Source organism: Photinus pyralis, unplaced genomic scaffold, assembly GCF_008802855.1.
Source record: "Photinus pyralis isolate 1611_PpyrPB1 unplaced genomic scaffold, Ppyr1.3 Ppyr1.4_LG3a, whole genome shotgun sequence".
NCBI lineage: Eukaryota > Metazoa > Arthropoda > Insecta > Coleoptera > Lampyridae > Photinus > Photinus pyralis.
Window position 1 is genome coordinate 3,976,984 of NW_022170509.1, and position 14,354 is coordinate 3,991,337.

The window sequence follows — 14,354 nt, forward strand, 5'->3', positions numbered from 1 at the left end:
TAGCCATTGAACCCTTTCTCTCCTTATGCCGGCAGTCCCTAAAATGCATATCTTTCACGAACCCTATAAAAGTTGTAGTGAGATTGCTAAATTCCTCTTTTGTTAGACAAAAGTCAATAGTTAACCAAGCGCCTAAAAATGGCATGTCTCAGCAAGGCACAAATAAGTGCTGCTTCTCAACTTGATATGGCGAGAGAAACAGGGAAGCTGTAAGGAAATGGGCCTGTGCTGAGAGAGAACTAGGGTTTGTAAATGTACAATCGAAGTTAATATGTTTTCGTTTAAACACTTTGCAGAAATGGTTTTAAAATGGCAAACTTCTTCATGGATTCGATAAATGAGTAAAGGGTTTTCCTCGAGGATTGCGATAAATTAAGGGCAAACCAGCAACCAGAACTTTAAGGAAGCTGAGTCACCATTGTTTAGTAATCGTGTCTTAGAGATAGGTAGAGAATAGAATTGGAACACACTATTTAAGAAGAAAGAGCTTTTTTCCATATACTATCATAAACACATGGAACACTTTAAGGATAACCAACAACAGCTCCAGTTTATATTTGAGAATATAGACGGTGGTCAAGAATACTCGAAAAGAACTGCAAGAAAAGCTGTCTGCAAACTTATACTGCATTAGTGAAAAACAACAGGGAAAGGAGGCTAAATTGTGAAGTGAGTCGGGATAACTTTTTTTTAAATAAAAATAATATGAACCGAAGATGGTGAGATGGTGTGGAAATTGACAAAAGGCGGTTACAGTAGTCCTTTGGTATTATGTAAAAATGTTAGTTACTGGTAATCGAATTGACACACACCAGAAATACTGCGGCATTCCTCAGAGAAAGTTCACGTATCATCTTGCCTCAACCAAATATGTAAACATTACTAACAACATCAAAGTGCCCTAAGAAAGAGTAGTTGTCCGTAATCGCTACGTTTTAAAAGAATCGACGTTTCAGAAGGAATGATCAAATTATTAATTTATTTACTTAGAGGGATGAGGCGCACACAACATTACATTACTTATATGAAATACTTCGGCATGCTTTTCAAAGACCAATTTGTTCTCGAACACATCAACTTCCTCAACCTACCTTAACGAAATTATAATATACCTCGATTTCCTTAACAAAGACGCCCCCCAATCTTTCAGCACTTAGAGTAGTAATCGAATGAGAGAATTTTCTTTAATTAATAGTGACGGTAATAACTTGACAACCGCTTTCGTAATTATAATTGAGTTAACAACGTACAAAAGACAACTTTACTTTCATCTTTTACAATTAATTTCTATAGCTGTGTATTACCTGCGTATATTTCATTAATGACTGTAGTGTTTTTGTCCCGTTTAATCTCCTGGAAGCTACCAAGGAATTTAATTTAAAAGAGCATTAAAGTTTTAAAAGGTTCTCGTCAGATTAAAAATTACAAATTTAAAGATTCAAGATTACACTTTCCCCTTGACTTTTTTAAAGTGCGAAATTACATTTGAAGAAAGCTTATTAAGTTGTTCAACGTACGTCACGTTCGCAATTAGGTACAAGCGGTTTTTCAGTGTCGGAGAAAGATTTCTATATATGATGTGGGTAGAAATAACAGACCGTATAGAGTATGATGAGAGACGACGCAGAAGTCTCTCTAGAATCAAAAATAAGCAGCTTTTCAGTAAAGATTTCAAGCGTTTGTTAATAAACCCCGATTCCGAACATAGCACATGATACTGCCTAGTGACCTAAGGGGGCAATATTTTTTACATTGTGTCAAATCTATTCATCATGCAGAACAGTAGAGGCAAAGTTCTAATATATCACTCTTTCCTTTATCATTGTCCCCAAACAGAACCTACAGTAGAAGCACAATTGTTAAAAAAAAATTAATGAATAATACAAATTTGCTGTACTATACTGAATCTACAATAATTATATTAAAAGGAGACTTCATTGCTGTACAGGTGGTAACAAATTGAGGTGTATTGTTAGAAATTACTAGAACCTGCTCAAACGGTTTAAAGGTGATTAGGATAACTTCCTTCATCAAATATTGGATTCAGTGGTTTTTCTACAATTGTAGATCCATTGGCCCATAGCCAGGGGGTGAAGAGGCGGGATTCAGTCATACAGAACGTAGTCTTTGCCCCTTTGGAAACTGCAGCTAATGGTTTTAATGTTTTTTTTTTAAAATACGAATTACTAAACACACTACATACAAATTACAATTAGACTCTGTAAGCGAAAATCAAACAAAAAAACAAGTACAGTAATTTGGGGTGACTTTAAGTTTAGGGGGACTTTGATAAAAAAAAATTCAAACAGGTTTGAATTTCCCTCAGAAAGATGCTATTTCATTCGGCCCGCAAAGGCTCCTGTTCAACCACGTTTCTGTACGCCAGGAAAGTTTGAAGTCGACGATTTTAGTGCCAAAAACCTTGAAAATGCACTCCAACAAATCGTTGAAAATGGCTGGTCCATTAACAGGGCGGCATAGCATACAGAACCGTTTACAATAAGTATAAAGGACGGAGGTTAGACGATCTTCAGTAGGTAACGAAGAAGAAGCTCAATTAATTAAAGGTGCCGTGGAGTGCAGCGAATGAGGATTTCCGTTAACTATTCTAGACTTGCAAATTGTCACAAAAAATTTCCAAAAGTTATTCTACTTCAACGGTTTTCGACATAATCTATTATTTTTGTACTTTATCATACATATTCGTATGTCTATATTTCTAGATTGCTATGGATTTTTTCCCCTTTTTTGACAAACCGCATCAGCTGATAGAGTTATTAGCGATTCAGGTAAGTATTCAATGACTATCTTCATTTGACTTAGATAAGTACATATCCATTTCTTCTACCCTTTCTCAACTTTTATGTCTGTAGATATTCACTCCTTAATAAGCTCTCATTTCTTTTTTTCCTGGCATAGTTCTTGTATATGTTGTTTATTCCTTTTTCTAAAGCTCTCGTTTCAGAGCAGTACCGAAGAATGCGCTCGACTGTGAGGGCATCTTTCCCCACACTTTGGACATTGCGGAGCGGGATTTCCAACTAGTAAATGTCCATTCGTTATATGTATGTGCCCGATTCTTATCCTGCTAATGACCACTTCGTCCCTTCTATGAAGCTCCTGTCTGGATACATACAGTAGGTTGTTCCCAGTACCATTTCACCATAGTCCACCTTCACACATCCACAAAAAATCCAACGTTTTCTGTTCCTTCTTATCACTTCCAAATCATAATTAATTTGAAAAGCTCGTCCTTCGAGTTATATACACTTACTGCGTCAAGTGCACTTTTCGAATCCGAGCATAAGACGAATTCGTTGTCCAGTAGTTCCTACACTAACTGTAAAGCCTTGTATACCGCAATCTGTTCCGCCATGAATACTGTGACCCCCCCGTGATAAGGGCCAACTCAGTGACAGCTCCTTAGTATACACAGTGCCACCAACACCTTGATCCGTGCGAAACACATCTGTATAAATTTGTCTATAGTTGGTATAATTAGGTCCTAATTGTTCTCTAAACAATAGTCTTTGCTTTTCTGGCGATTTCATCGACATATCTATCTGTAGTTTTTTAATTTCATTGGCAACCACTGTGTTCATTTCAGGCAGTATATAGGTACTTTTCGACATTTTAGTTACAATCTGTTCATTTGCTGGTATAGGTATTCTACTGTGCTATATTATGAGTTGCTGTCGAATCGCCCTTGGAAATTCAAGTTAAGTACGATTTACCACGTAAACAAAAATTCCAAAGGTAACTCGACAACAACTAATTTTTGATCGCATGGGGGTCATTTTGTTACCCCATTTTGAGATGTTGTAATGGAAGACTTGGCCATTGGCCTTGTTTATATAAAACCATCTTTGTGTGCTACTTTGATCTCTTGCGCTATCTTTTCTATTTTGGTCACTGGGCACTCTCTCGATTGCGCTAGATGATTTCCACCATAGTTTACACATTCAATCAGTTCTTCACATTCTTTTGCTTCATGTAGCAGTTTTCTACACTGGCGGACCTGCTACATCGAGATGTGTGGCCACATTTTTGACACCTAAAACACTTCATAGGTTCCGAAATATAGGAACGAACCCTTAGATCATACGTACATACGATCATCGTACTCCTTTGTAAATGTTTAGCATTCTGTGTGGTTCTACTTTTATTTCAATATCACCAATTTCTTTCATTTTCGTCAAAACTTCAGTCGGTTGTCTTGATACTGTCTCAATTATCAATCCAATTTTAGTTTTATTTCAGTTTTTTGTTTCTCCTGTTACTCTATAAATTGCATCACCATAAATACCCCTTTGTCTCAGGGGCCACACGCCTTTTTTAGGTAAGGTAACCAGCTAGGGCCCGCGTTTTCATCAAACACGTAGAATATCAGTCCCCCTTTTGCGTGAGCGTTCGCGCACGCTCTCACCTTAGGATTTCGGGATAATTGGGAGACGATCGAAAGGTGTTTAGGATGGAAGGATGTGTGGTCGGAATCTAAGAAGAGGCGGTTGGACTCGCTGCCTCCTCTGCCCATTGATCGCCTTTTACGATCCCCAGGACGGGAGTGGGCCAATTCTAACCCCGAACCCACAGGGGGAATACTTTCACGGGAGGTTTTCTGAAATGGAGGGACAAAAAAAAATAAAAAATAATATTTTTTCTGAAAATAACAATGTTTTGGATAAAGCCATTCAATGTACGCATATTTGACAGATTTAAAACTGACATATGGACAATTAACCATATTAAACAAAGTTGGATGTAAGTGGATGCGATGCAGTGGTTTCATCTACCATTCGTGGATTCTTTGTTCCCAATAATAAAACGGAACAATTCGATATTCCCACCAAATCCTTCCTGAATGAATATAACATTTTTTATTAAGAAAAACAGCCCCACTACCTAATGTTTTTACGTGGTAAAAACAAGATTTAAAAAATTGCATTATTTGTGTAATTTAAATATTCTTTTGGTCGCTTATTTAAACACATTTTTACAAAATTATGACTGCTGTTGCCAGGTGAATGTCGAGAAAGCATTGAAACTCTCACTCTATTAGTAATAATAATTGCGGTTATAGGTATACATTGAAAACCAAAATTAAAAATAGCTATTGAACACATACCGAAAAACAATAAAGTCTCTAAACAACTACAAAAATTAAAAGGACACTATATAAGATTAACAAACAATTGCAAAGGTAAGTTTAAGGACTTAAAATGTTGAAGGGTACCTAACTCTTCACTAATAGGTAGGTACAACGCGAGAACAGGCGGAAAAACGTTGAATATCTATTGCTTCGTGTCTTCACATAAATCCCAAAGCATATTATTTAAATTATTCCTGTTGTTACTGATCTTACTTCTTCATTTTGCTAATTTATGCTCTAACTAAATGCATTACCTATGGATGCGGTATTACGCTTAAACGATAATTGTAGGAATGCAACGTTAAAGTCAATTTTACATTCTTGCCGTGTTAGTTTAAAATGTATGCGTTTCCATTTCGCCATTTATGCTGGGTAATTCTATACATGAAAGAACAACCCTCGGTGTTTAGCCCCTTGCATGATATTTATTGCTCAGACTTGACCGGCATAGGAAGCAATCGCATTTAATTCAGGGAGTTAAATCAATGTAAATTGTTAAACTTTACGTGAATACAAGTGAAATCTTCGAACGGAATTTTGGTTAAAATAGCTTCGGAGCCCCTTTGGCAGCCCTAATTGGAATTCCTTTAGGAAAATCGAAAACGAGTCCTTGCGCAACGCTTTGTATTTGTTAAGTCATAATAAATGTACTTTGGCCATTAACTTCGTACTTCGAAATAGAACGATCAAAACTTAATTGCATAATTTTGTATAACGCGCTAATGGAATAACCAAAATTGTACGCGCCAGTTCCTATTTTGAATACGTACTAAATTGATTTCTTTGATGTTGATGTATACAATAGCAAAATGTACAGAAACTAACTAAGCGTAAAGTAAAAACGGCTCGCAGCACACAAAGGTAAAGTTTCATCAGGGAAATATTATTATAATGCATTCCGAAAGTTTTCTACTTAACAACTGTATCTCATTTCACCGCTTTAATGGAAGGAACGACATTCGGTTGGCCGGCCAATAAAAATAAACTCTTCGAATAAATTATGGTCCGTTAGAATGATTTAATACATGAAAAGTTTCGGATTCCAACAACTTAATCTATCATCGCATGTTGTGTGCACTTTTCATGTTTCAGAGTGCATACAGTTTCATATGACTCGAGCGATCCATCATCATGCCACAATTCGGATTTGGAACAAGACTCGAGAGTTGGAAAAGAATTGTAGATAAAGTAGCCTTACAAAGTTGCCAATTGAACCTTTGAAATCCTTACAATGAAATCAATTTCGTCGATATTAAGCGATACGATTTCATTCCTTGCAAGATTAAATCCTTATACATAAAAGAAAACATACCTATACATAAACAGTTAAACTTGAACTACTATTTCATTCCGAATTATAACAATTATTATTAAGCAAAGTCTTTGGGGCGAAAAAATTCGTTCGTAACGTCGCTGTCCCCCGAAACCTTAACGAAGAGTATAAAGATGTTTAAATTCTATTTTCGACATTCACTCCGTACATGAACAAAGCAGGGCTGACAAAAAATACAAAATGATATAATTGATGCACCGTTTCCATTATTGAAACATTCAAATACATTCGTGATATATAATAATAATAATAATAATAATTTTATTAACGCTACAAGGCATTTTGCATACAAATTAAAATTATAGTGATACACAATAAAATACACAACATAAATCAATAAAACGAAGGACAAGATCGACGTGTAGGAGAGATAGCGAAAAACTTGTTTATTGGATCAACAGTGAATTTCCAGTACGTTTGAAGGCGGCTAGTGGCAGTCCGAAGAAATCGATTTTCAGATGTAAGCTGTTGATCAGGTCAACCATGCGGTTTAAAGGGCTGTTTTGGAAGTATAGCGTTCGGCATTGTCGTGCATGTAGAAGTCGAGCCGAACGAACAAATCGTTGGGGTACGTTTAAATTAATAGTGGATAAAATATCCGGGCAGTTTAGGTGACCATTTAGTAGTTTGAAACCAAAACATGCGGTAAGTAAATTTCTCCTCTGTTTAAGAGTCAGTATTCCCAAGTAAAATCGGACATTTTCAGTGCGATCCAATATGATTCCATGAAGAAGGAATTTGTACTTTATAAGGCGAAGAAAATTGTTCTGTATCTTTTCCAACCGATTGACGTGAGTTAAGTAGTATGGTGACCAGATCGTGCAGCAATAGTCCAGATGCGACCTAACCAGGGAGAAGTATAAAGTCCTCAGTGCGGTTATGTTGAAGAAATCCTTGAATTGGCGACGAATGAGCCAACCATTTTGCTAGCCTTCGAAATAACATGATCGTAGTGATGCTGGAAATTCAATTTTGTGTCAAGTACTACCCCCAGGTCCTTGATGATGCCCATATGTTGAAGTTCTTGACCACAAAGATGGTAGAGCGGAACAGAAGGCGATGATTTCTTCGAAAAACAAATTGAACAACATTTGCAGTTGCAAATCGACCAGTTGAAGGATCAGCACATCCAATAGGTAGTCTTTCGTCAGCACCGATTGTCGTTGACGTATGCTGTGGTCCAGACCTATCGATTTGGACTCGTGCTTTACGACCAGCTAAGTAGCTTTCCAACCATTTCACTGCTTGGTTACCTAGACCGTACTTTTTTAGCTTGAATATCAGCAATTTGTGGTTAACCCGGTCAAATGCTTTGGAAAAATCTGTGTAGATCGAGTGCACTTCAATACCTTGATCAAGAGAACCAAAAATCCGGTTCAAGTATAGAAACAGGTTTGTTTCCACGGATCTTCCTTTTGTAAAACCATGTTGATTAACCGATAACACTTGCGAGAAGGCCTGGGTGAACTGCCGGACAACTATGGATTCGAAAAGTTTCGGTATAGCCGACTGGATGGATATTGGTCTGTAGTTATTGTAATCGGGCTTGATTCCATTCTTGAAAATCGGTGTAATTTTCAAATTCTTCCAGGCACTCGGAAAAACACTTTTCTCCAACGAAGATGAAAATAAAAGGAACAATGGTCGGAATATTGATTGAGCACAGTTCTTGAGAAATTTTGGTGGAATTTCATCCGGTCCTGTGCTTCCAAATTCATCAATAGCTGATAGACCGCCAAAAACCTCCTCAGCCGTTATTTTGAACTGAGCGAGCGCGATTTCACTGGTCGTGGAGAACGAATTTTCGTGAATGCGGCCCTCCACGAAAGCTGTAGAAAAGTGTTTGGCAAAATGATTGGCAATTTCACGACGGTCAGATGTGGACTCATCATCTTTTATCATCAAAGGAGGGATAATAGAAGTTTTGTTCATATTATGATAAAATTTCCAGAACGACTTCGGATTTAAAGTAACATTTTCTTCACAGGTTTTAATAAAGGTGTCATAGCACTGTGTGGTCAAGGATTTACACTGAGTTCGCAACTCGGTAAAAACTTGATAATCGATGTTGCTCTTAGATGCTTTATATGTTTTGTGGGCAAGCTTCTTATCCCTAATCAGCTTATGTAGTTTACTACTAAACCATGGCGGGTACGTTGATTTAAAACATTTAATTTTTGGAACACATACATTTAAAATGTCGTAGATGACTGTGTAAAAGTTTTCAACATTTGATTCCAAATCTCCATTGAAAAATAGTGAATGCCAGTCCACGGAACGAATGTAGTCATTGATTTGATCATAAGGAGCCTTCGAGAAATTGAATTTGTAGACTGGTTGTTGATTCGAGTCATCACACTTGAAGAAACCTTGGTGGGTGTGAAGCGCTACACTAAGTGCTGGGTGGTAGGAATCACAGTTAACTAAATTAATATCACAGTTAGAAACGGAAGTATCACAGTTAGAAAAGACTAGATCAAGGATATTGTCATTCACCCGGTTGTTGATTGAGTCGAATTGATGGAAGCCGAACAGGTTGAATGCGTCACATATAAGCTCTGAAATGCGGTTGCGATTACAAAATATAGGTTGCAATTCACTGTTGACAGGAATATTTAAAAATTGAACTTCATGTGTCCCAATTTAAATGGAAAAACGAGCACAATGCCGAAGGGGCAAATATGCATTTTTCAAATTATCTAAGTAAGTAATATTGAAGGAATGGGAGGGATACGAGTTCTAGTGTGAAATTATTTTAACTCGCACCTCCACTCTCTCTATAAGAAAGTAGGATTTTGAAGTATAGAGACCGACGATGATAATATTTAACAGGAAAATTTAATTTCTTGCTCCGAAAAATAAAACGCCCATTTGCCCAATAGGTACTTACACATGCTTACAATTATAATATTTCAAAGGGCAAGTTATATTAGTCTTTGTACGTCCCAAAACCAAAATTCCTTAATTTCCTAAAGGTTTAAAGTTTTCTCAAGGAAGTTTGGATTATACCTTTCATGCCTTACGATTCTAAGAAAGTGCGTGTATTCAAGATTTAAATGATTTGTGGACTTCGGTATTTAGGCATAAGGCATTACTGGTCAGGTAACGTCTTATTACTGCTCTTAGTACTTGCAGTATGGTTATGCTATCAAAGGTCTGAATTCCGACTCACTTTTGATCTGTTCTCCCATTCAGTAAAAAATTGCAAAATAAACTTCTGGTGTTGTAAATGGCCAAAATGTTTATTATGTTTGTCGTGGGGGTGCATATAAGAGGGTTGTGCCTCCCTTCTATGAACTAGTTCCTGAGATTTACGGTTACATACTTACAAGAAATTTCTCTTTTCCTCGATTTCGCTTCAAACTTTTAAATTTCGAAAAATTGCTGGCTTGCAAAATTAAACGCCAAATGACCATAAAGTTTTGTATATATTAAAAATTTTAAATAATGAGCTGGTTCCAATTCTTAGAGAGACAATTCCCAATATAAATTTCAAAATAACTAGATCAAATTCGTGGCCACGGGTTAGTATGAATAACCTTAATTTGAATTTGAAGGTAATGCAATATATAGAACGATTTTTAATGCACAATTTACCTTATAAATAGTCACGATGGACACGTAAACTTGAAAAATTTCTATCTTGAACTATAACCAATTTATTTGAAACTCGGCGCTGATTTTTCTGATAAAATCCAATTCTTTAAGGGTTCATAAACGATAAAAGTACTTGCAAAATAAACGGCTTGAAATTTGCCTACTGGAGAAATCACAGCTCCTAATTTTTCGAGTACTTTAAACTTTAAATCATAAATTATGACGATTTGACATAATAAATAAATGTTATAAATGATAAATAATCCAGAAGCGCGGGTGTAAAAAAACCTTCGACGAAATCTACAGTTCTAGGGTGTAGTTTTTATTATTTATCCTGTTGTTTATTTATTGCAAGCACTCCTTTTATTAACGTTAAAGTTTGTCATTAACGGGTTTTAGATATGGGTTTAACTACGGGCGCTTATGCATATTTCAGAGTTACATATTCCAACCACTAAATTAAATCCCCTAATCGCTCTACGAATCAAATAAAAGTCAGAGAAATAAATCAAATCGTCCATTTAACCAACATATATGCGACGCTGCAGTTTCCACAACGCTAAACTGACCTCATTCTGAATTCGCAGTTGTAACCAAATAGTCCTAATTAAGATAACTGAATATGGTCCAAATCCCTGACATCTGGAATCCATTAACATAACAATGCTCTACAGAAATTCTACGTTACTGAAAAGATACAATTCCATTAGTCAAACAATTCACTGGAAAATTGGCCCAGTAAACTTCAACACCCTATAGAATTTCTATGACATACAATGCCTTACTTGCTCTACCTTAGAAATTTCAAGGTATCTAACTTGACAAAGAAATTTCGAAAAAACTTAAATGCAAATTTAGAGCTACCGTTACAGGTCCCTGTTGGGGAGACTGGCTCCTTATCTATAACAATATTTTGATGCCATTGTACTATTTATAAAGCAATTTTATAACTACCTTCTCGATCAATTTCCAGATGAATCAGCTTCTATCTATATCTTTCTTAGTTTACTTATACCTTTCATATATATTCATTTACTAAAAAATCGATTTACAATGCAGACTCAATAGACAATTCGAAAAATGTCCTAATACATAAGTTTTTTTTAATTCAAAATTTGAATGTAGTGTACCTACATCAAGCTAAAAAATCCACTTTTTTTGTTTTATTCGTCTGTGTCGACATTTTGTATTACCATACATATGTATATGTTATGATACCGATTACCTTCTAATGATCTGGCATTCATGAGCAGAAAAAGATGAAAGCACACAAACTTTTGACGTATTTTGTAAGATTTCTTGCTCCAGAAAATTTGTTGTTATTCTTATTTTGTTTGGTCGTGATTAGCAAAACCAGGGGTAAAATGGAAGATGCAAGTAAACACCTTCAAACAGTTTTAACCTTTTAATCCATTCGCATTCATTTCAATTACTTTCTGATTATTTTGCTTTTTTTAACAGCAAAAGCAAATAAGTACATTAACTTTTAAACTCCAACAGGGTAACATGACACCCAATTACACAACCGTCCCCATCTACGAAGTTCTGAGGCCCGTTTTTACTGGTAACAGTTTTTCTTTTTCAAGTAATTGATGTGATGTGATTGATCCTAGTAGACCGACGAGCCGACCATGAGTTTGTGCGTTCTCGGATTCACTTTGGCACCGAAAGCCCCCTGTTAGGGTTTCTTGTTTAGGTAAACCATGTTTTTCCCGAGTTTATTGAAATGATGAAATTTTTAAGCAAAAAATTGTCATTTACAAGGTCAATTTTGATTACAACAGTGCTACGAGTGTATCAATCAAGTGTCAAGTTTCAATTCAATTTCAATTATCTGTGAGCTATGATGTACCTACTGTTCGAATAGGGAAATAAGAAACGAGTGAAAATTATGTATGAATGCAACTGCTGGAAAAGGCAGTTACAGCCAAAGCTTAATGTTTAACAAAAATTACTTACTTTTTCTTCATTTGGACTGGATACGTTCCATTCTGAAAGACTAGGAGCTGCAATACTATTAGGCCTCCTTTTGTTAAGATGATCTACCGGTAAACTATAATCATCACAAAGAGCCACCTGAAACAAAAAATGTGTATATAGCGGACGTACTCGATCTTCCACATAGTGCGTTACTTTATCCCTTAAGCTTTCTATACTCAAAACGTCGCCCTCTTAATCCAAACCATGAGTTATGTTTCATTTAGTTTAGTAATTTAACTTGACCTGTACGTGCAATAGAATAAGTAAATTTTTGGGAAAGGTGTAAGTAAAATGGATCGTTTCAGTGGTGGTGCCCAATGATTATTAAAATAATTAATTAGACCATTGTTCTATGCAACACCCTAACATTACTACGAATCGTGAAATCGTACTGCGTTCGCGAATTTAATCATAGATATTACTCATAAAAGCAATGAATAGTAATTCCCTTTATAATTCGTTCCCTTTTCTATTTTAAACGCGTCTAAAATTGCACATTAAAAGTCTAATTAACAACATGTATTCGTATCACGCACTCAAACTTTAGAGTTATGTCATTCCTTGCCAAATGTCACTATAATTGAGGAGAACCGACACGATTATTTATTATAATGCAAATTTGAGAAAATGAAATACAATACCTCCTTTGATATTTTCGCCACTGCACATAAATTAATTAACGCGAAACACTCCCTTCGGAAACAAATCCAAACCATTGCTAACAAGTTGAATGGGGCAATCAACGAATATTTAAAAATTATGACAGTTCATTTCATTCCAAACCCAAAAAAAACGTGCTAATCCGCATGTTCCACCTCTTTCTCTTTTTTTTATTTGAACATTCCGATCACCAAACCAACAAAATCTGAAACCAAATGGAAATACCTCCAGATAAGTAAAGTTTATCGAACCCCGCTTTTTAAACCTTGGGATGAAGTGAATAAAATGATAGGTAAACGAAAAGCGGCGATTGTACCATGTGAGAAAGTATTATTAGCGTATTTTCCTCAAAGTGAAAAATCGCTATTGGCTGCACTTTGTCGTCCGTCCGTCCGTCACACGTACTCCTTCTACACCACTGAACCGATTTGGGCAATAAAGGGCTTTTCCAAGGATTCCGTGCATACCGATATTTTTTGGTTTTGCGCATGCGCGGTGTCAAAAATTTGGTATAACGCATGTGCAAGGCTAACTTTTTTATTTATGCAGATATTTAAATGAAACTTTGTATGTAAACATTACGAATATACCTAAGTAAAATTAACGACCTTAACAAAATGTTGTTTTGCGCATGCGCAATGCCAACTTTCTTATTTATGAAAGCATTTAAATGAAATCTTATACATAGCCATTTGGAATAAAGACAAATCTGACACATTATATATAGACTTGGACGATATGCGACTCATTTGAAAGAGAGTGGGGTAAGGATCTCGTACCTACCAGTATTTTTTCCGGTCCTAGCATTCATATTATAAGGAGGAAAATACGCTCTCGTCATTTATGTTTGCATAATGACCTTTTAACTTGTATTAAATGCTTTTAAAGTATACCCCATTCCCATTTGAAAAAATACAAATTGTTCAGAAAGGCACTTTTTCAAAGCAATCCACCTATTGCGAGGGCTGTAATTATTGTGAAATTCCAAAGTTCAAATCTCCCGCACAAATTCAAACTTACCGCTACAAAATGCCCGACATCCGGAAATTCGAAAATTCAAATCTCCCGCACAAATTCAAATTTACCGCATAAAAAGTGGAGGATTGATTTCTACTCACGTTCTAGACAGGTCCACCCCCTGGCTAAATTATACGTATCCCAACGGTGCAAGTTATTGTACCTAGTCCTAGTCGTTAATTAGACATTTACTTTTAACCAAGCACAAGGAATAATTGCGTTAAAAAATCTTTGAATAAAATTTGCGAGTATAGTGTGTACTTTCAATCGAAGCTTTCGTATGGTGGAGGAAGGAATAAACTAATGTATCTCATCGTTTTTCTTACAGAAGGGGTAATATCGAATTTGTCTTCCCTTCACGCATTAGATAGAAAAATACACTTACCTTCAATCACCGAAATCCCCGAAATAAACAGAATGAGTAAGAGAAAATGGAGAAAGATAAATCGTCGTCAATTGTCTTTATTTTGCCTCAGATTAGTAGACGGCCATAAAGGATATAAATGTGTTTGCCACCATCAATATTAATTCATTCCAAAAATGGCAGCGCGCGTGTAATAGAGGCTTAAGCGAATCATACAGTATAAATGTAAATGCTTTTTCCACCCCTTGCACTGT

General features: G+C 36.0%; 1 protein-coding gene across 1 annotated transcript; it reads right to left on the minus strand.

The window, feature by feature from the left end:
* Window positions 1-7,720: 7,720 nt before the first annotated feature.
* On the minus strand, window positions 7,721-12,775 carry LOC116165732. The gene is made up of 4 exons (XM_031480396.1): window positions 12,701-12,775; window positions 12,035-12,155; window positions 7,782-9,040; window positions 7,721-7,735 (listed from the first exon to the last, which is right to left on the minus strand). The coding sequence occupies exons 1-4, from the start codon at window positions 12,773-12,775 to the stop codon at window positions 7,721-7,723; spliced, it is 1,470 nt and encodes a 489-aa protein (XP_031336256.1).
* Between the last annotated feature and the right edge of the window lie 1,579 nt (window positions 12,776-14,354).

Coding starts and splice junctions, on each gene's coding strand:
- LOC116165732 (XM_031480396.1), bottom strand. CDS start 12,775: ATGGTTTGGATTTGTTTCCGAAGGGAGTGTTTCGCGTTAATTAATTTA. Junction 12,156..12,700: donor TGGCGAAAATATCAAAGGAG/GTATTGTATTTC, acceptor TTTTTGTTTCAG/GTGGCTCTTTGTGATGATTA. Junction 9,041..12,034: donor TCCAAATGAAGAAAAAGTAA/GTAATTTTTGTT, acceptor ACCGCATTTCAG/AGCTTATATGTGACGCATTC.